The following is a 23,384-nucleotide window of genomic DNA, read 5'->3' as shown; positions in this document are numbered from 1 at the left end:
TTTGCTAAAAGGAGGGGAGGCAACTATTTTAAATAACTATAGGCCAATCTCAAAATTGTCAGTTCAGGCGAAGGTGCTCGAACGGCAAGTGAGTGAACGAGTAAAGGAGTTTTTATGTAAAAATTATATCCTGTCTAAACATCAGTCAGGTTTCAGAAAGCAACATAGCACCATCTCTGCCACAATGAAAGTGGTGTATGACATTACGAGTATTTTAGATAATAAGCAGAGTTGTGCAGCTCTATTTATTGACCTTTCCAAAGCGTTTGATGCCATTGATCATCGCATTTTGAAGCAGAGGCTACTCAGTATTGGCATATCCGGCCATGCAGTGGGTTAGTTTGTGAACTACCTCTCTGAAAGGTCCCAATGTGTTCACTTTGATGGGCTGTCTTCTGAGTGGTTGAACATTGCTAATGGTGTTCCTCAAGGTTCTGTTTTTGGTCCACTTTTATTCTCCATATATATCAACAGTTTAAGTGAAAATGTGAATGAAGCTACTTTACATTTTTATGCGGATGATACCGTGATGTACTGTGCAGGTCCTTCCATTCAGGAGGCTGTTGTTAAATTACAGGCTGTTTATAACATTATTCAGACTCAGCTCTCTGATCTTAAGCTTCTTTTAAATGTTGATAAAACCAAGGTAATGCTCTTTTCTAAAGCTAAAAAGACTACGACACTGCCTTGGATATTGTTACTATGCAAGGACAAGTACTCAAAGTGGTTACCTGTTATAAATATCTAGGTATCTGGCTTGATGATTGTCTTACTTTTAAACTTCAGGTCATTAATCTGCTTAAAAAGCTGAGGTTTAGACTAGGTTTCTTTTTCAGAAACAAGTCCTGTTTCTTGCTTGAGGCCAGGAAAAGGCTAGTCACTGTGACCTTTTTACCTGTGTTAGTATGGTGATTTGATCTATATGAATGCACCTTCCCATTGCCTGGAAAAGTTAGATGCCGCCTATCACAGTGCTCTGAGATTTGTTACTAACTGTAAAGCACTTACTCATCACTGTACCCTGTATGCCAAGGCAGGTCTGCCTTCACTAACTGCAGGGAGGCTCAGTCATTGGTACATGTTCATTTACAAAGCCATGTTGCGAAACTACCTTTTTATATCTGCTCCCTGATCTCTCGACGAATTGAAAGTACTTATTGCCTGAGATGTCATGATGTTGTTTTATTAAATGTGCCAAGTACAAGGACTGTCTTAGGGAAGAAAGCTTTTAGTTGTGCAGCTCCACTAACTTGGAACAGTCTGCAAACATGTTTAAAACTGAGCACTTTGGTTCCCCTGCATCATTTTAAAACTTGGCTGGGTGACATGCTGTTTGATACTCATGGTACCTGTCACTGTAAATAGAGTTTGTAAACTGTACCCTGTACATTATGTTATATGTCATCCTTATTGTTGTTCTGTTGTTTTTATGTTACATGTGTAACTAATGTCCTGCAGGTCACCCTTGAAAAAGAGATCTTTTGATCTCAAGGGGCTTTCACCTGGTTAAATAAAGGCTACAAACAAACATTACCAGGGGATTACTAAAACCACCATGAATTAAAGAAATGGTAGAAATGATTTTAATCTGAATTTTGAAACCTTCCTTCCCATCCCCTCCCTCAAAATATATCAATACAAATTAGGATGTGATGTTCCTGACTACCATACAATTTTAAGAAGATAATATTTGTTTTAAAGAATTCAAAGCAATAAACAACAGCAACAGGCTCTGTAACCAAGGCAATGTTGGCCTAACATGTATATGTTAACAGGTAAGATAGCTGTTCACACTATCTATGTATATTTTCTACTTTTTGTTTAACTCTTATCTTTTAACTGTCTAATGTACAATGTCTTGTCTTTTGTTGCTGCAGTGTAAACATTTCCCCAATTGGTATCAATAAAGTAGTAATTATTTTTATCTTAATCCTCAAATATAAGCACATTTTACTTTAAAAATAAACAAAACACATTGATGTAACTACATACACATATCGATATGTTGTATACATATTGCAAATCAAAACCTTTATTGACCACTAATTACCAAAAATTGCATTTCTATCCTGGTATTAATGCATTCAAATCGTGATTCAAATGGCCCGCCACGAACCTCCGGGAACTTTATGAGTCTCTCTGAACCACGTGACGATCAAGCATTTTGGACATCCGCTGTCGCAACTCTTCTTTCTACATGGCGCTGGACCAGTGAATCAGAATTGAACTTCTCGAGTTCTCCGATTGGTTGGTTTTGTGGTACATTTGTAACGCTGTAACAACTTGAGCGAGCAGGCAGGCAAAGCTGAGCGCGCACAGGGTGGAGAGGTCGAGCGAGGGAGAGAGGAGACATCTCACAAACCACCGCTACCCAGCATCTTTCTCACGAACGCCAGATCCATCCTCAACAAAATGGATGAACTAAACCTAGAGATGTCTGAAAATAAATACGTACAAGACTGTTGCATCCTGATCATAACGGAGACATGGCTAAACCCACTTATCCCAGACAGAGCCATTGAGCTAGCGGGGCGAACAGCATACAGCTGGGACAGAAACATCGACTCTGGTAAGAGCAGGGGAGGGGGGTTATGCATTTACGTACATAACAACTGGTGCAAGGACGCCATAATCATGGACAGTCATTGCTCTTCAGACCGGGAGTACTTTTTACCTCCCTCGTGAGTTTACCGTTGTCATAGTAACAGCTGTCTACATACCACCAGATGCTAATGCTAAAATAGCGTTAGGCTACCTGCACAGTGCAATTCACAACAAAGCACATATCCCAAAGCCGCCCATATTATAGCTGGTGATTTCAACCATGCAGACATGCAAGACAATTCTCCCAAAGTTTGTACAACACATAAAATGTGCTACCAGGGGTAAAAACACACTGGATAAGGCCTATTCAAACATTAAGAAGGAATTTAAGTCTGTACCACAACCACATCTAGGGCAGTCAGATCACCTGTCCATCCTTTTAACCCCAGCATACACCCCTGTCAGGAGGAAAACTCAACCCACCACAAAGACTGTTAAAACATGGCCTGAAGGAGCTTCCTCGCAGCTACAGGATTGCTTCGAAAGGACTAACTGGGATATTTTTGAGGTTCAGGACTTGGAGGAGTACGCATCAACTGTACTCTGCTATATACAGAACTGTGTGAATAATGTGACTGTTGAAAAACGTATTCAGATACACCCCAACCAGAAGCCCTGGATGACGAAGGAGGTCAGAGCTCTCCTCAAGGGCCGAAACATCACCTTCAGGTCTGGTGATAGTGCTCAATACAGTGCAGCTAGAGCCAACCTGAAGAGAGGCATCAGGGATGCCAAAGCAGCCTACAAGAGGAAGATTGAGGACCACTTCACCAACAACGATCCAAGGTGGGTGTGGCAAGGTATACAGCACATCACCAACTACAAGAACAATAACAGCACAACGGTTGACGGGGACACCTCACTGGCAGAGGAACTTAATTGCATCCAACAGTCACACCCTCACTGTGCAGGAGCATGATGTGAGGCGTGTGCTCAGAGCGGTGAACCTGAGGAAAGCTGCAGGCCCTGATGGCGTGACGGGAAGGGTCTTGAAGGAGTGTGCAGACCAACTTACGGATGTCTTCTCAAAGATCTTTAACCTGTCACTCTCCAAATCCATCATCCCTTCGTGCCTGAAATCTGCCACAATCATCCCTCTGCTAAAAAAAAGACATCATCTCCAGCCTCAACGACTACCGTCCGGTAGCACTCACACCGCTCATCATGAAGTGTTTCGAGAGGCTGGTCCTGCAGCACATCAAAACCATTCTCCCACCCACCTTCGACCCAAATCAGTTTGCGTATACAATAACCTTGTTCTGAACTCCATAAAAAAAAAAAAACTCATTATAGACTTCAGGAAAAATAGCACAACACCAGATCCACTGTAAATCAACGGCAACTGTGTGGAAAGGGTTCCCGCCTTCAGGTTCCTCTGCACACACATTTCTGAAGATCTATCCTGGTCTATCAACACCACAACATCTGTGAAAAAGGCCCAGCAGCGACTCCACTTCCTGAGGATCCTCAGGAAAAACAACCTGGAGGAGAAGCTTCTGGTGTCTTTCTACCGCTGCTCCATTCAGAGTGTGCTGGCATTTTGCCTAAACACGCGGTGTGCCAGCTGCTCAGAAAAAGACAAGAAATCAGTAGTAGTAATGATAACACTTCAATCACATTAGTATGCATGAAAAGTGACAGGTGGTGTGACAGGTCAGGTCACACCTCTCCCTACTTATGCTAATGAGCTAAGTCCCGCCTCCCCTTTGTTCGAGGTGGATGTCACACCTAAGTGCCCCCCTGTGTAGCGCCTTTGTTGTCTAATCCTTTGATGTGAGGGTTGAGGTGTTATAACAGGTGTGATTTCACACCGGCGTGTTATAAGCCTCTGATGTTAATCTAGGTGTTGATTAAGGCACTCTCTTTGAAGTTGTGCGTGAGACTGTCTCGCCCCCGTCCCCTCACAGCCCTTTGTTGTCTAATCTAATTAGCCTTTGATGTCTGTCCTTTGATGTGAGGGTTGAGGTGTTATAACAGGCAGGTGTGATTTCACACCGGCGTGTTATAAGCCTGTGATGTTAATCTAGGTGTTGATTGAGGCAGTCTCTTTGAAGTTGTGCGTGAGACTGTCTCGCCCCCGTCCCCTCACAGCCCCGGCCTCTCCCCCTTTCTCCACCCCTTCCTTTGGCTATGAGGCCAGAAGATAGTGGGGGTGGAGTTAGGTGAAAAAAAAAAAGAAAATCTGTGCAGACTGAATAAAAGCCAGTCATTTCCACTCATCAAGTCACCTTTCAAAAAAGAAAATGGCCAAGAGACGCTTCGATATGGGTTTAATCAGTGAGACGCCTGTGACAACTTACAGCCATCCGACGGGAGCACCAATCAAGAATAGGATGCAGTATATGTGCCGGGTTCAGACACCTCCGGTCGAGGATCTTCAAGAGAAATGGATTCTGGAAAATGAAGATGTTTGGGGTTATGTGTTCAACTATATGGCGAATGAACTGCATTTCTACAATCTGAAGAATGGAGAAACGTATGGACCCCGCAGTGTTAAAGCGACATTGACCTCAACAGATTGGGCTGTATTAACTCTGGTGTCTTACAGAGATCTCCACGCAAACAGTGTATAGGAAGAAGTAATGCATCAAGAAACCACCGTGGAACCAGCGGTGTACAAGATATTTGCAGAGAAACGCAAAGAAACGCAAACAAAAAGCGAGATCAAAGAAGAGTTTTCACCGCTACCCCTCAATTTGGAGGAAGAAGAAGGATAGAAGAGTCCTGACAAGCACCGTCTGGGAAACTAAAAGCGGACCATCTGGGCGATGGTATTACCGCGCAAGCCGTTTGGTGACGCTGGGGAAGGACCCCTCTGATTATTTTGTTTTGGAGTATTTCAACTCTACATGTGGGGTTTTTCAAACATCCTTGTGGGTGCCTCTGACTGCTTGGCTGAAAATGATTGATGAAGAATCTACAAAGCTTAAAGAACTTTTTAAACAGAATCAGACATCGCTGGACATTATACTGGTGAAAAAGACTCTCACTTTTGCAGATGACTCCTCCTCCCAGTCAGCATAATAAGTCACACCCCCCTCACCAGATCATTTAAAACTAAGGACCCCTCAAAGACATTAGTTGAACACTAACCATGGATCTGAGAAAAAACAAGTCTCTCCCCGCGAGTTGCAGCCTGGAAAAAACGCCTGGAGGACCCCCATCATCTCCAACAATCTGGACACCCGAGGTTGACTGTGATGCTGCTGGCGTTGATGTTACTGGCTGGCTGGATATATATCTACCTCCATCTACTCCACCCGAGTCTCCAGGGGAATCAACAGCTTCTCCAGACTCCTCGGTAGCAGGCGTTGAATCGCCATGCTTTCCTTATGCTCCAGAGCAGGGGTCGGCAACCCCTGGCACAGCATTGGCACGCGGCACCATAACCAGTGGCACACTAGGAATAAGTGGAATAAGTGTGCAAAATATTTAAATTGTATTTTCGGATCCTGATCGAGACCGCCGCCAGAGCGTGTCTCCCCGTTACCTGCAGAAGGAAGCCATGCACGCAACGCAGCCCCGCTCTCTTTATCTCCAGTTGACTTTCTGCCGAAATTGTGCGCTCCGAAATTGTGCACGGATTTTTGGTTACTTTATTTCGGTTTTAGGGTTAGGGAATGTTCCGGTATTTGGACAACATTAACATGGGATCACTCCGGTCAATGTACGTACTTCGTCTCACTGGAATATTAATGGCCAGATTGAATACAAAATCGACCCAAATTCTCCGGTCAATGACAGGAGAGTTTTGAAAGTGACAAAACACTGTTCCACACATTTAAAAACACTTAATCAATGTTTACCCAGGATCCATGCACCTTTCCTGGCTTGTAAAATGTGGTGATGCGCCCTGGAGGTAGCGGGTAGGCTCTGTGCGTGGTGCTGAACCCCAGCCTGTCTATGTGGAATACAAAAACAAACAAAGACAAACACCTTTAAGGTCACCAGGGTCGTGAGGTTCTGGTTCTGGCGGTGTGCATGGAGGGGTTTAGTCCGAGTGAGGAGTGCTCGAGCGTGGGAGGATGTGTAAGGCAGAGGAGGGGAACAAAAGGTGTGTGCAGGAGCAGGGAGAAAAGAGAAAATAAAAAGACTCAAAGTGTTCCACCTTCCAGCAGCAGCAGCAGCAGCAGCGGGCCCGTGGTGCTGAACACCTGCCTGTCTATGTGGAGTACAAAAACAAACAAAGACAAACACCTTTAAGGTCACCAGGGTCGTGAGGTTCTGGTTCTGGCGGTGTGCATGGTGGGGTTTGACCTGGCTCCCCGACACAATGCACATAGTCTGGAGCAGCGGAGCAGCGGCTGGGCCGTGTTCCCCCTTCTGTCCATTTGCCTATCAGTTTGTTAACGAAGTGGACAGAGGCTGTTTTTCGCCCCTAAAAGTGACTTTTAATGGTGTTTTTTGTATTTAAATGATGGGTTTTATCTTTCTCCAGGGTCCCCGACACAATGAAACTAGTCTGGAGATCGCTGGGGTCCCGCAAAATGCTTTAATCACGATTTTGTCCTTTTCCCCATCACTTTGTTAACGAAGTGGACAGAGGCTGTTTTTTGCCCCTAAAAGTGACTTTTAATGGTGTTTTTGGCATTTAAATGATGGGTTTTATCTTTCTCCAGGGTCCCCGACACAATGAAACTAGTCTGGAGCTCGCTGGGGTCCCGCAAAATGCTTTAATCACGATTTGGTCCTTTTCCCCATCAGTTTGTTAACGAAGTGGACAGAGGCTGTTTTTTGCCCCTAAAAGTGACTTTTAATGGTGTTTTTGGCATTTAAATGATGGGTTTTATATTTCTCCAGGGTCCCCGACACAATGAAACTAGTCTGGAGCTCGCTGGGGTCCCGCAAAATGCTTTAATCACGATTTTGTCCTTTTCCCCATCACTTTGTTAATGAAGTGGACAGAGGCTGTTTTTTGCCCCTAAAAGTGACTTTTAATGGTGTTTTTGGCATTTAAATGATGGGTTTTATCTTTCTCCAGGGTCCCCGACACAATGAAACTAGTCTGGAGCTGGCTGGGGTCCCGCAAAATGCTTTAATCACGATTTGGTCCTTTTCCCCATCAGTTTGTTAACGAAGTGGACAGAGGCTGTTTTTTGCCCCTAAAAGTGACTTTTAATGGTGTTTTTGGCATTTAAATGATGTGTTTTATCATTATCCAGGGTCCCCGACGCAATGCACATAGTCTGGAGCTCGCTGGGGTCCCGCAAAATGCTTTAATCACGATTTTGTCCTTTTCCCCATCACTTTGTTAACGAAGTGGACAGAGGCTGTTTTTTGCCCCTAAAAGTGACTTTTAATGGTGTTTTTGGCATTTAAATGATGGGTCTTATCATTGTGGAGGGTCCCCAAGACAATGCACATAGTCTGGAGCTCGCTGGGGTCCCGTAAATGCTTTAATCACGATTTGGTCCTTTTCCCCATCACTTTGTTAACGAAGTGGACAGAGGCTGTTTTTTGCCCCTAAAAGTGACTTTTAATGGTGTTTTTTGTATTTAAATGATGTGTTTTATCTTTCTCCAGGGTCCCCGACGCAATGCACACAGTCTGGAGCTCGCTGGGGTCCCGGAAATGCTTTAATCACGATTTGGTCCATTTCCCCATCAGTTTGTTAACGAAGTGGACAGAGGCTGTTTTTTGCCCCTAAAAGTGACTTTTAATGGTGTTTTTGGCATTTAAATGATGGGTCTTATCATTATCCAGGGTCCCCGACACAATGAAACTAGTCTGGAGCTCGCTGGGGTCCCGCAAAATGCTTTAATCACGATTTTGTCCTTTTCCCCATCAGTTTGTTAACGAAGTGGACAGAGGCTGTTTTTTGCCCCTAAAAGTGACTTTTAATGGTGTTTTTGGCATTTAAATGATGTGTTTTATCATTCTCCAGGGTCCCCGACGCAATGCACATAGTCTGGAGCTCGCTGGGGTCCCGCAAATGCTTTAATCAGGCGTTTTAACACTTTTCCCCACGAAAATGATTTTTAATTATTTTTTGGGGGCTATGTAAATCAAATTCCGGTTAATGCCGAGCACAATCGTACCTTTTACTATTTTAATGTATTTGCATGATATATCTTTGGGCGATAAAAGCGACATATTTGGATGACTTTGTCAGTTTATGGAGCTTATCCCACAAATCCCGGATGATCCGGGCCAAATTTGGGAGCTCATAGGCAGCCTGCCATAGGCCCCCACCCGTGGAATGAAAAAAAAATGAAAGAAAACGGTCAATTATATGTTAAAATAATCAAAAACTGAACTTTTAAAATTACATGGGAGAGGGGATCTGAAAAATTGGAGAAGGGGAAAAGTGTTCGGCGCTTCGGGACGAAGCGCCGAACACTTTTCCCCTACCCCGTTGCAAGGTACAACGGAGAGGGGAATCCAGACTTCCCCTCCTCCGTTGTAAAAAACCGTTCATGTTTTACAAGCTACCTTCTGCACGAAATCGGAAACCCGGTTTTTGAGAGGACTCAGAAAAAAAACGGCTGTGTAACTTCATGGAGGAATTCATCCGCTGTATGTGCACTTTGGCTCGGATACATTTTGTTGCCTGGAGACCCCCCAGCATGGTTCTTACCAAACTTAAAGTTTTTGAACTGGGCTCTGGAGGAAGGTAAGGGGAGTTGACAGGGGACTCAATCCGCCTCATGAGGCACTATTTTCGGATACATTTCAACACTTTTAGCCCTTTTTGATGGTTCTCCAAAAAATAACTCTGACTTTTTCAGAGTGTGGAGGAAGGTGAGGGGAGTTGACAGGGGACTTTATCCGCCTTATGGGGCACTATTCTCGGATACATTTCAACACTTTTAGCCCTTTTTGATGGTTCTCCAAAAAATAACTGACTTTTTCAGAGTGTGGAGGAAGGTAAGGGGAGTTGACAGGGGACTCAATCCGCCTTATGGGGCACTATTCTCGGATACATTTCAACACTTTTAGCCCTTTTTGATGGTTCTCCAAAAAATAACTCTGACTTTTTCAGAGTGTGGAGGAAGGTGAGGGGAGTTGACAGGGGACTTTACCCGCCTTATGGGGCACTATTCTCGGATACATTTCAACACTTTTAGCCCTTTTTGATGGTTCTCCAAAAAATAACTCTGACTTTTTCAGAGTGTGGAGGAAGGTGAGGGGAGTTGACAGGGGACTTTATCCGCCTTATGGGGCACTATTCTCGGATACATTTCAACACTTTTAGCCCTTTTTGATGGTTCTCCAAAAAATAACTCTGACTTTTTCAGAGTGTGGAGGAAGGTAAGGGGAGTTGACAGGGGACTCAATCCGCCTTATGGGGCACTATTCTCGGATACATTTCAACACTTTTAGCCCTTTTTGATGGTTCTCCAAAAAATAACTCTGACTTTTTCAGAGTGTGGAGGAAGGTGAGGGGAGTTGACAGGGGACTTTACCCGCCTTATGGGGCACTATTCTCGGATACATTTCAACACTTTTAGCCCTTTTTGATGGTTCTCCAAAAAATAACTCTGACTTTTTCAGAGTGTGGAGGAAGGTGAGGGGAGTTGACAGGGGACTTTACCCGCCTTATGGGGCACTATTCTCGGATACATTTTTTCATTTTCACCCATTTTTGATGGTTCTCCAAAAAATAACTCTGACTTTTTCAGAGTGTGGAGGAAGGTGAGGGGAGTTGACAGGGGACTTTACCCGCCTTATGGGGCACTATTGTCGGATACATTTTTTCATTTTCACCCATTTTTGATGGTTCTCCAAAAAATAACTCTGACTTTTTCAGAGTGTGGAGGAAGGTGAGGGGAGTTGACAGGGGACTTTACCCGCCTTATGGGGCACTATTCTCGGATACATTTCAACACTTTTAGCCCTTTTTGATGGTTCTCCAAAAAACAACTCTGACTTTTTCAGAGTGTGGAGGAATGCGAGGGGAGTTGTCAGGGGACTCTACCCGCCTCATGAGGCACTATTGTCGGATACATTTCAACACTTTTAGCCCTTTTTCATGGTTCTCCAAAAAACAACTCTGACTTTTTCAGAGTGTGGAGGAATGCGAGGGGAGTTATCAGGGGACTCTACCCGCCTCATGGGGCACTATTTTCGGATACATTTTTTCATTTTCACCCATTTTTTTTATGGAACTCCAAAAAGACAAGTTAGTCTTTTTTTTCCCCCTTCCTCTTCTGATTTCTCACTGATCGAATGGCAAACGCGACCCGCCATCGGAGGGCCTCCGCCGGCCCGGCCTCGTGCCGGTGCTCTGGCGGTCGGTTCCTCCGAACTGCGGGTTCGACTCTGATGGCCGGGAGGGACGAGGGAAACGTCGGGGGGGTCTGCTGGAGGCTCCGGGCACAGGACCCTACTTCATCAAACTACCTATTTGATCCTGCGTAACAACCACATATATGCTTGTCTGCAAAGACATTGATCGAATGGCAAACGTGACCCGCCATCGGAGGGCCTCCGCCGGCCCGGCCTCGTGCCGGTGCTCTGGCGGTCGGTTCCTCCGAACTGCGGGTTCGACTCTGATGGCCGGGAGGGACGAGGGAAACGTCGGGGGGGTCTGCTGGAGGCTCCTGCTGGAGTCTTGCGTTCACTGGGACCTGGCTCGAAAAACTCGAAACCCTGACTCCAGTGCGGTGTTGCGGCCATGCGCCTCCGGGTACCAGACTCCCCTGCCTCCTCCGTGTTGCGTGGGCTGCGTGGGGGTAACCCTGCGTGTCCGTTACCCTGCGTGTCTCTTACCTCCCAGGCCGACCGATATGAAGCGTTTCCAAGACGAACCGTCTGACTCAGGGGTCCCACCACAGGTTCCGTAGCGGGGTGGAAGTTCCACCTCCCCTCTTTGCCGCGGAATGCAAAACAAACACCTGTTTCTCTCATCCTCCACTGTGGCATAGCGGCCTTAGTCGGCTGTGGCATTCAGCAATTGGCCTTGCTCCGGGCACAGGACCCTACTTCATCAAACTACCTATTTGATCCTGCGTAACAACCACATATATGCTTGTCTGCAAAGACATTGATCGAATGGCAAACGCGACCCGCCATCGGAGGGCCTCCGCCGGCCCGGCCTCGTGCCGGTGCTCTGGCGGTCGGTTCCTCCGAACTGCGGGTTCGACTCTGATGGCCGGGAGGGACGAGGGAAACGTCGGGGGGGTCTGCTGGAGGCTCCGGGCACAGGACCCTACTTCATCAAACTACCTATTTGATCCTGCGTAACAACCACATATATGCTTGTCTGCAAAGACATTGATCGAATGGCAAACGTGACCCGCCATCGGAGGGCCTCCGCCGGCCCGGCCTCGTGCCGGTGCTCTGGCGGTCGGTTCCTCCGAACTGCGGGTTCGACTCTGATGGCCGGGAGGGACGAGGGAAACGTCGGGGGGGTCTGCTGGAGGCTCCTGCTGGAGTCTTGCGTTCACTGGGACCTGGCTCGAAAAACTCGAAACCCTGACTCCAGTGCGGTGTTGCGGCCATGCGCCTCCGGGTACCAGACTCCCCTGCCTCCTCCGTGTTGCGTGGGCTGCGTGGGGGTAACCCTGCGTGTCCGTTACCCTGCGTGTCTCTTACCTCCCAGGCCGACCGATATGAAGCGTTTCCAAGACGAACCGTCTGACTCAGGGGTCCCACCACAGGTTCCGTAGCGGGGTGGAAGTTCCACCTCCCCTCTTTGCCGCGGAATGCAAAACAAACACCTGTTTCTCTCATCCTCCACTGTGGCATAGCGGCCTTAGTCGGCTGCGGCATTCAGCAATTGGCCTTGCTCCGGGCACAGGACCCTACTTCATCAAACTACCTATTTGATCCTGCGTAACAACCACATATATGCTTGTCTGCAAAGACATTGATCGAATGGCAAACGTGACCCGCCATCGGAAGGCCTCCGCCGGCCCGGCTTCGTGCCGGTGCTCTGGCGGTCGGTTCTTCCAAACTGCGGGTTTGACTCTGCTCCTGGGAGCACATATGCTTGTCTGCAAAGAGGGACATGCCTGGTCCCGCCCAGGTGTTCTTCTACGGCTAGTGTCCAGCCAGCTGCGGTATCATCAACTTTGACCCGCCATCGGAGGGCCTCCTCCCCGGGTCCAGCTTCCGGTGCTTGGCGGTCGGTTCCTCCAAACTGTGGGTTTGACTCTGCTCCTGGGAGCACATATGCTTGTCTGCAAAGAGGGACATGCCTGGTCCCACCCAGGTGTTCTTCTACGGCTAGTGTCCAGCCAGCTGCGGTATCATCAACTTTGACCCGCCATCGGAGGGCCTCCTCCCCGGGTCCAGCTTCCGGTGCTAGGCGGTCGGTTCCTCCAAACTGTGTGATTGACTCTGCTCCTGGGAGCACATATGCTTGTCTGCAAAGAGGGACATGCCTGGTCCCGCCCAGGTGTTCTTCTACGGCTAGTGTCCAGCCAGCTGCGGTATCATCAACTTTGACCCGCCATCGGAGGGCCTCCTCCCCGGGTCCAGCTTCCGGTGCTAGGCGGTCGGTTCCTCCAAACTGTGTGATTGACTCTGCTCCTGGGAGCACATATGCTTGTCTGCAAAGAGGGACATGCCTGGTCCCGCCCAGGTGTTCTTCTACGGCTAGTGTCCAGCCAGCTGCGGTATCATCAACTTTGACCCGCCATCGGAGGGCCTCCTCCCCGGGTCCAGCTTCCGGTGCTTGGCGGTCGGTTCCTCCAAACTGTGTGATTGACTCTGCTCCTGGGAGCACATATGCTTGTCTGCAAAGAGGGACATGCCTGGTCCCGCCCAGGTGTTCTTCTACGGCTAGTGTCCAGCCAGCTGCGGTATCATCAACTTTGACCCGCCATCGGAGGGCCTCCTCCCCGGGTCCAGCTTCCGGTGCTAGGCGGTCGGTTCCTCCAAACTGTGTGATTGACTCTGCTCCTGGGAGCACATATGCTTGTCTGCAAAGAGGGACATGCCTGGTCCCGCCCAGGTGTTCTTCTACGGCTAGTGTCCAGCCAGCTGCGGTATCATCAACTTTGACCCGCCATCGGAGGGCCTCCTCCCCGGGTCCAGCTTCCGGTGCTTGGCGGTCGGTTCCTCCAAACTGTGTGATTGACTCTGCTCCTGGGAGCACATATGCTTGTCTGCAAAGAGGGACATGCCTGGTCCCGCCCAGGTGTTCTTCTACGGCTAGTGTCCAGCCAGCTGCGGTATCATCAACTTTGACCCGCCATCGGAGGGCCTCCTCCCCGGGTCCAGCTTCCGGTGCTTGGCGGTCGGTTCATCCAAACTACGGGTAATCCTGGAGCGGACATAAACAAAGAATGATATTTTACAGGACATGATGGATATGTGTTTTTTCCAGGCTTTTTGGAAATAAACCAAATGTGATTTTGCAGTGCATGATATAGCTCATTTTACCCATGTGATGTTGTGCAGTACATTACTGAGCTCATTTAACGATATTGGTCTACCAGGTGAAGTGGGATGCTGCCATTTCCCAACTGGTCTCCGGAGGAATATAAGGAGAGTTGACAGGGGACTCTGCCCAGTGCTCATGAACCAAATGAGGGGTGTGTTAGAGGGGAAAGGCTCTGGCTGTTTCTGCAGCCTCTGCATCTACCTTCTCTCCCCACCCCGATACCAGCGCGTGCCTGCTGTAAAAGGCAGGTGCACGGGCTCTCACTTCCACTAACTCTGAGCCTGGCTCCCGAGCAGCACGTTCTCCCCGGCAGTCCGCCAGCAGATGAAAAACACCCACCTCTCCGCCTCTTCCGAGGGACGAGGGAACCGCGCGGGGGGGTCTGCTGGAGGTTCCTGCCGGGTGCTCCGTACTGCGTTTCACCGGGACCTGGCTCGAAAAACTCGGAACTCTGACTCCAGTGCGGTGTGGCGGTCTCGCCCTGGCCGTCCACCGTGCGCCTCCGGGTACCTGACTCCCCTGCCTCCTCCGGGGGCAGGTGCGAGGGGTTCAATGCCTCCTCCCCCCGCTGCGGCGAAAGCCGGAGCGGGACGGAGCGCCCGGAGGTACTGTTACCCCCACGTTTTGTACCCAAAACTGTCTTGTGAGTTCGTGGCAGAACCATGAAACAAAAAACAATCAATGTATCGGACCCATCGCCAGTCGCGTTGGTGCGGAGGTGGGACCATTTTAACCAGGTGGTAACCCAAGTCCTCCCCTTGGTCCGTGTTCCCTGCATTGAAGCATCGGACCCATGGTTGCAATCAGCAGTTGGCTAACGCATATAAACGGAGAAACAGAAAACCATTTAAATATAATTCATTGTGTGTGTTTTTGGAAGGATGTTGACCGAATGCCCGGTGTGCAGCCTCCGCTATCTGGCTTTGAATAAGCACCTTAAGCACAAACATGCAGTGCGGAACCTGGATGAAAGAGGCATCATTCTTAAAATGGCCAGTGGTAGAATAAATGTTCGGACCAAACCCTGTCCCATCACAGGGTGTTCGTATGCTGGGAGGAAACTACACCGTCATGTAACTCGTGACCACCCTGAGTTCTCCCGAGATGAGGCACATCAGGTCATGGCAAGGCTGAAGCATAGTGTGGCCCTGCAGTTGCTCCATGACCTCCGAGAGACTAATCCCATCATTGGAATGGCTACATCATTGGATATAGACAATGAGGAGGAATACCCGGTGCACCCTTCACCCTTCTCCCCACATACCGAGTGTGACGAAGAGGACTGCATGCAGGTGAGGCTGGACAATGTGGCATTGAGGGCTCAGAAGGATGCCCTCATTGATGAGGTGAAGACCCTGCGCTCCAGGCTAAAACAGGGTCTAAAACCCAGGAAGCAGAATGCCACTGCTGCTCTGCTTGAGGAAGACGAAGAATGTATACGATTTAAGGGCGTAGCAATCCCAAGTACCCCCGACATGAACTCAGTAGCCTCCGGCAGCAATACCCCTCTCAAGACCCCGGTGAAGACTGTCATGCGGTCCATAGAAGCCTCTGCGAGTGAGACCCCCCTCAAGTCTGTGATGCGGTCCCCAGAAGCCTCCGGAAGCAAGACCCCGGTGAAGACTGTCATGCGGTCCGACAAAGCCTCCGGTAGTGAGACCCCGGTGAACACTGTCATGCGGTCCCCAGAAGCCTCCGGAAGCAAGACCCCGGTGAAGACTGTCATGCGGTCCAACAAAGCCTCCGGTAGAGAGACCCCTCTCAAGTCTGTGATGCGGTCCCCAGAAGCCTCCGGAAGCAAGACCCCAGTGAAGACTGTCATGTGGTCCCCAGAAGCCTCCGGTAGTGAGACCCCAGTGAAGACTGTCATGCGGTCCATAGAAGCCTCTGCGAGTGAGATCCCTCTCAAGTCTGTGATGCGGTCCCCAGAAGCCTCCGGAAGCAAGACCCCGATGCAGACTGTCATGCGGTCCGTAGAAGCCTCCTGTAGTGAGACCCCTGTATGCCAGAAGACCCGTGCGTCTGTCTCCAATAAGCTGAAAGCTAATCTGGCTAAGGACTGGCCCTCTTCCCAAAATCAATGGTGCACTGGGAAGGGACTGCGGAATACCATGCGTGAAATCACGTTGCCTAAAAGCATGGAGACGTACATTCAGACATACAGAGGTCATTGTGAGGGTCTTGCACCGACAGTAAAACGGAAAGAGAATTGTATGTCCAATGTCAGCCGGATAAAGAACTTCATAGTATTCATGGCCCATGGTTTTGACCGGCTGTCAGACTGGCTGTTTCTAAAAGACACAAAGAGGGTCCGTGGCTGGAGCAAGTATATTTCAGAGTCGGGCCGGACAGTCACAACATCGCTGTTGTTCCTGAAGACTGTGAACCATTTCCTGAGGTACTTGTCTGCATCAAAGCTCCGGGGGTGCAGGCTCACCCAGTCTGATATGACCAACATCATCAGAGAGGTGAAAGCCAACATTAACGATTTGAAAAAGTCTGTCACTCTCCACCAGTTTAAGGTGAAGAGGGACAAGCTGGATCGTCTGCCGAGCCAGGCGGAGCTTCTCGCCGCCATGGCGGCCGCTGAGAAGCGCATCCCTTATCTCCTTGACCTGATGGCTAGCAATCCGACCACAATCACCCAGTACCTGCTATATGGCTATCTAAGCCTCCATTGGAGCCTCCTGTATGGCCACCGTCCGGGTGTGTATGCAAACATGACCAACACGGAGGTCTTTGAGGCGGACAGAAGGGGCACTGCTGAGGGCTACATCATCCACGTGCAGGATCACAAGACTGCCAAGACATTTGGTGAAGCACAGCTGGTGCTTACAATAAAGGAGTTTAGCTGGGTCATGCGGTGGATGGGGATAAAAGAGGGCTTGTCGGGTCCTCAGAATGAATTCTTCCTTTTCACATCGGGGAAGCAGGCTTCCAAGAACCTGAACGCTCACTTGAAGAGGGCTTGGGCTGATGCTGGGCTAGAAACAGCCGTCACCTTCACCATCTTGCGCACTGCCCTGGCTGACAATATCAAGCATCACCAAGATCCAGAAAGCAGGTCGATTCTGGCTAGGTTTATGTGCCACGACGTAAGCACTGCAGACCGGTTCTACGCGAATACGCCTGGAATAAAGGAGGCATTGAAGATCCGCTCCATGTTCAGGGCGGCGGCAGCAGCTGCAGCAGCATCATCATCAGAAGGAGGTCTACCACCGTCAGCTACCTCCGAAGAGGATTCAGGGGCGGAGAGCAGCGATACCTCTTCTTCAGGACCGATTGGTACTCCTGATGAGGGGAAAGGGGCCGTGGACTCAACCTTTTTTCCCCGGTGCACTGTACAAGTTAGACGGCTAATATGGCCCCCAGGCCCCTGTTAATCATGTTGTTATTATGTTTATTTTGTATACTGTTTTTGTAAAAGTGGTGTGATAATTAAATAAAAAATAAAAAAAAAACATTAGTATAACCTTGAAGGTTCCCAGGGGCAAATACAGTGCCTGTCATTTTGCAGGATATAATTTAACATGTAACCTCTCCTGGAAATGGACATACTCTGTGCATTTCCAGGAGAGGTTCCATGTTAAATTATATCCTGCAATATCCTCCAAAGAAGGGGTGGTAGTGTCATGAATAAGGCCGAATATGTATGCCGATGTGCGGACGGTAAAGCACCGCAAAATCCACCCCTTTAGGGTAACCAGGGGCATGAAGTTCTGTAGGGTGTGAACATCTGGGTTTAGTCCGAGTGAGGAGTGCTCGAGCGTGGGAGGATGTGTAAGGCAGAGGAGGGTAACAAAAGGTGTGTGCAGGAGCAGGGAGAAAAGAGAAAATAAAAAGACTCAAAGTGTTCCACCTTCCAGCAGCAGCAGCAGCGGGCCCGCTCTGTCCGTGGTGCTGAACACCTGCCTGTCTATGTGGAGTACAAAAACAAACAAAGACAAACACCTTTAAGGTCACCAGGGGCGTGAGGTTCTGGTTCTGGCGGTGTGCATGGAGGGGTTTAGTCCGAGTGAGGAGTGCTCGAGCGTGGGAGGATGTGTAAGGCAGAGGAGGGGAACAAAAAAAAACGAATACAAATAAGTTAAAGTGTGAACCTCCAGCAGGGCAGGTGCTGCTGCTGCTGCTGCTGCTGCTGCTGCTGCTGCTGTGAAGGAGGACGAATATTGATGCTTGTGTTCGGACGGTAAAGCACCGCAAAATCCACCCCCCCTTAAAGGTGACCAGGGGCATGAGATTCTGCAGGGTGTGAACATCTGGGTTTAGTCCGTGGGGGAGTGCTTAAGTCCGGGGGCCCGGGGTCTCACGGTGCACGAGGTTATGGAAGTGCCACTGTTGCCGGAGGTCCTTAGTCCGTCCTTTGGGGCTCTGTCAGGGGCTACAGAGAGGTGGTTTTCCCGGTCCCTCTCCTGGAGGTATGAAATAACCTGAGCTCCATGTGAGGGAGCCGTGCTGGAGCTGCTTAGTCCGTCCTTTGGTGGTCTTTGAGGGGCTAATGAGAGGTGTTTTCCCCGGTCTATTTGATGGAAGTCTGACACGAGCAGAGTGTGCATGCTTTGAAACTAATCCACCCACACTTAGCATGCTATTTTAGGGTATAAATCGTACCTTGTCACCATGTACTGTGCTCCCTGGGACGACGCGCCCTCCTGTGGGGACACATGAGAACTGCACTCAAATCACTTTGTGCTTTTTAAACAGTTTAACATATTTTTTTCCACATTTAAAAAACGCTTTCTGCCCTGGAAATCATTTCTAATCATTATTACCGTTATGGAGGGGCTGCAGGAACACTTTCCCCGCCTTGCAAACATTTATTCCTGGTTCAAATAATCAATTTGTTCCGCCTGCTTTGCGTCAGCACCTCTGCGGCTGTCGGATTAACACAGATGAATGCACTTTTAACACTCACGCAGCCAGAATTCCTGCTCTTTTCCTGGGTTACAAAGTGAGGTGACGCAGCCTGTCCTCTGAGTCTCCCCGCCTCTCATAGACTTATTTCTGGGTAAAAAAAGCCATGTGCTCCGCCCCCTGGATCTCTGCATGTGTGTGTGTGCCTGTGAGTCTGTGGCTACTGTCCACATGCCCGCATTAGGAGGCACTATTTTCGGATACATTTTCTCATTTTCACCACTTTTCATGTTTTTATTATGTATATTGTTATATTATTATTATTATTATTATTGTATATATGTATACTGTGTATACTGTTTTTGTAAAAATCATGTGATTATTAAATAAATAATAAAACATGAATATAACCTTGAAGTTTCCCAGGGGCAAATACAGTGCCAGGTGTCAGACTATTTAAACAATGTTTACCCAGGATTCCGACACCTTCCCTGGCTTGTAAAATGCGGTGATGCGCCCTGGAGGTATCAGAATATTTTAAACAACTTTTCCCCGCCTTTCAAACACTTTTTCCTGGCTTATAGCCTGTCATTTTGCAGGATATAATTTAACATGGAACCTCTCCCAGGGGCAAATACAGTGCCAGGTGTCAGACTATTTAAACAATGTTTACCCAGGATTCCGACACCTTCCCTGGCTTGTAAAATGCGGTGATGCGCCCTGGAGGTATCAGAGTATTTTAAACAACTTTTCCCCGCCTTTCAAACACTTTTTCCTGGCTTATAGCCTGTCATTTTGCAGGATATAATTTAACATGGAACCTCTCCCAGGGGCAAATACAGTGCCAGGTGTCAGACTATTTAAACAATGTTTACCCAGGATTCCGACACCTTCCCTGGCTTGTAAAATGCGGTGATGCGCCCTGGAGGTATCAGAGTATTTTAAACAACTTTTCCCCGCCTTTCAAACACTTTTTCCTGGCTTATAGCCTGTCATTTTGCAGGATATAATTTAACATGGAACCTCTCCCAGGGGCAAATACAGTGCCAGGTGTCAGACTATTTAAACAATGTTTACCCAGGATTCCGACACCTTCCCTGGCTTGTAAAATGCGGTGATGCGCCCTGGAGGTATCAGAGTATTTTAAACAACTTTTCCCCGCCTTTCAAACACTTTTTCCTGGCTTATAGCCTGTCATTTTGCAGGATATAATTTAACATGGAACCTCTCCCAGGGGCAAATACAGTGCCAGGTGTCAGACTATTTAAACAATGTTTACCCAGGATTCCGACACCTTCCCTGGCTTGTAAAATGCGGTGATGCGCCCTGGAGGTATCAGAGTATTTTAAACAACTTTTCCCCGCCTTTCAAACACTTTTTCCTGGCTTATAGCCTGTCATTTTGCAGGATATAATTTAACATGGAACCTCTCCCAGGGGCAAATACAGTGCCAGGTGTCAGACTATTTAAACAATGTTTACCCAGGATTCCGACACCTTCCCTGGCTTGTAAAATGCGGTGATGCGCCCTGGAGGTATCAGAGTATTTTAAACAACTTTTCCCCGCCTTTCAAACACTTTTTCCTGGCTTATAGCCTGTCATTTTGCAGGATATAATTTAACATGGAACCTCTCCTGGAAATGGACATACTCTGCGCATTTCCAGGAGAGGTTCCATGTTAAATTATATCCTGCAAAATGACAGACAACAACTCTCTTCCAGACGTTTAAAAACACTTTTCCGACTATTTTAAACAACTTTTCCCCGCCTTTCAAACACTTTTTCCTGGCTTATAGCCTGTCATTTTGCAGGATATAATTTAACATGGAACCTCTCCTGGAAATGGACATATTCTGTGCATTTCCAGGAGAGGTTACATGTTAAATGATATCCTGCAAAATGACAGGCTACAACTCTCTTCCAGACGTTTAAAAACACTTTCCCCGACCATTTAAACATTATTTATGGCTTGTAAAGTGCGGTGATGAGCCCTGACAGTATCAGACTATTTAAAGGGTTACCAGGAGCATGAGAATATCCTCCACAGAAGGGGTGGTGGTGCCGTGAATAAGGCCGAATATGGATACCGATGTGCCGACGGTAAAGCACCACAAAATCCACCCCCTTTAGGTTAACCAGGGGCATGGAGTTCTGTAGGGTGTGAACATCTGGGTTTAGTCCGTGGGGGAGTGCTTAAGTCCGGGAGTCCGGGGACTCACGGTGTGCAAGGTTATGGAGGTGCCCATGTCAGGGACACATGCTGGAGGTCTGTGGTCCGTCCTTTGGGGGTCTTGGAGGGGCCACAGAGAGGAGATTTCCCCGGTCTCTGTCCTGGATGAGTGAAATAAACAGAGTCTCCATGTCAGGGACACATGCTGGAGGTCTCTCTCCCGAGAGTGGACGTCCATTGCCTGTAAATTGGTCTAACATTAGGTCTGTCACTTTGGCTAACCGCACCACTGTCTGTCGTCTCCCGCAAGTGGACATCCATTGTCACTTTGGCTAACCGCACCACTGTCTGTCGTCTCCCGCAAGTGGACATCCATTGCTCCTAAATAGGGTTAGGGTTAGGTTAGGGTTATGTTATTTAATTCTTATTTTCGCCTGATTTTACTGATTTATTATCAAAAAATTAATTATTTTAACATTTATTTCTATTATTCTAAATCAGGGGTTCCCAAACTTTTCAGCCCGCGACCCCCAAAATAACAGTGCCAGAGACTGGCGACCCCCTGTCGATGGTGGGGGGGGGGGGCTAGTGAATTAATTTCAGTTTTCCGCACTCTCGCGGGAGTGTCATTATTGTCTCACTACTATCACTACTACTATTACTATTACTACTACTATTACTATCACTACTGTCATTATTAGGCTTTAATTTGTTATATACTGCTGGAATGGGTAAGCAGGCCTATTGTTTTTGGATATTTGTGGAGTTAGGTGATCCACGAGTGTTTTTTATTGGTTAAGTGGTCCTTGGTATGAAAAAGTTTGAGAAACACTGCACTAGTTTATTGTCAAAGGGGGAGCCTCGTTGCGGGGAAATTATACAGATGGCTAGTCCGCCCCTGAAAATGTCTATGCAAACGTTATTATTAATAATAATATATATTTTTTAATTTTCCATTTTTGGGAACCCCTGTTCTAACTGACTTAGGGGGGTCCAATCTGAAGCTAGGAGGGGACGAAACCCCCCTGGGATTGACGCCCCTGGTGGAACCGCCGGCTGCCTTAGTAGTGTGAGATTTATTAAAGGCACATCTTGTATGTCGTAATTGCATATATATTTATTTCAATAACCATATGCTGTCTGATGCAGATGTTTAATATATTTAATATTCAACAGGTTGGTTTTTGGTAAATTATTGTAACAATTTAAATAAGCAACAACAGAAAAAACAAAGATTGCAGTGCCACATTGTGCATGCATGCTTTAGTGTCTATGAAATAAATAACTGACTAAATAATGACTTGAGTGAGCATTGATTGATTGACTAAATACTTTATTAACAAGTGACTTTTAAAAAATGAAAAAACTTTTTATATGAAATGAAAAAATTGCACTACTGCATCAAAAGTAATCAACAAACTACTATAAAAACTGGTCAAACATTGGCCAAATTGTCAAATAATATAAGAAAGCCATCTACAAGCTCACAACGCCTCGCATTGCGTGGCATTGTGAGCTTGTAGATCATCTATTTTCACAATATTTATCTGTGGAATCAGGGCGGGGGGCCCCCAGTTCAAATATGATTATTTTGGGGGTTCGTGACCTGAAAAGGTTGAGAACCACTGGGCTAACTCACCAGAGATCACAGGGATTTTACATAACAAAAGCTTGTGGCATCAACAGAAAATTCCTTAATCAGTCTATTTAACTTAGCTATAAAATAAAGCTAACAAACTAAAGTGAATAATACTGTGGATGAATGTGAATATTTTTCAAAGAATAAAGGAGTCTCCATTGTGGTCTTATTATCATTGTCTTTCTCCTACTTTAAAGGAGCATCCTCCTTGGTGCCATGTCTTTGAATATTCTGATGACCTCACTATGTTTGATTTGGATGTCTGTCTCTATGGCAATCAGGAGAAGGTCAGAGAGCCGTTCTTGTCCACACAGACTTCTCAGTTGGTTCTTGATAATTTTCAGCTTCGAGAATGTTCTCTCCACAGAAGCTGTTGTCACTGGCAGTGTTGCATAGATTTGTATCATCTTCACAAAGGCTGGAAAGATGAGTTTCCCTGTTTTCCCTCAGTATGGCAAAGATTTCTTTGAGGTTTTCTGAAGGAAAGCTGGAGTTGAAGACCTTCAGTTCTGCCTGCAGCTGATCCTCGTCTTCTCAGAGGATGTGGACAGCTTCCTTTGCTTCTGCGTCTGGGTTGCTTACCCATTTGGCATGTACTGTTAAGGGGTGGAAGGACTGGATGATTTTGTCAGTGGGACTTCCACTTCCAGGTTTGTTCCCCTTGAATCTCCTCTTAAGCTCCTCAGTCATACTATCCAGAAAGGAGTAGTACACAGTACTCCTGAAGTATGCCTCCACACAGGCCCGGACTGGCCATCGGGAGGACCGGGAGGTTTCCCGATAGC

At 47.5% G+C, this 23,384-nt stretch overlaps 1 protein-coding gene across 2 annotated transcripts in view; it reads right to left on the bottom strand.

Moving 5' to 3' along the window:
* Positions 1–23,384, bottom strand: part of LOC307036288 (uncharacterized protein) — an 80,974-nt gene that overhangs the window by 26,334 nt on the left and 31,256 nt on the right. For both annotated transcript variants that reach the window (XM_079676463.1, XM_079676464.1), the window contains one exon: positions 18,548–18,588. In XM_079676463.1, coding sequence (XP_079532589.1) covers positions 18,548–18,588 — 41 coding nt within the window. The remainder of the gene's footprint in view (positions 1–18,547; positions 18,589–23,384) is intronic.

Source organism: Notothenia rossii (assembly GCF_949606895.1).
Source record: "Notothenia rossii genome assembly, chromosome: 4".
Classification (NCBI taxonomy): domain Eukaryota; kingdom Metazoa; phylum Chordata; class Actinopteri; order Perciformes; family Nototheniidae; genus Notothenia; species Notothenia rossii.
The sequence above is the reverse complement of the archived record's forward strand: the minus strand, read 5'-3'. Positions and strand labels throughout refer to the sequence as shown.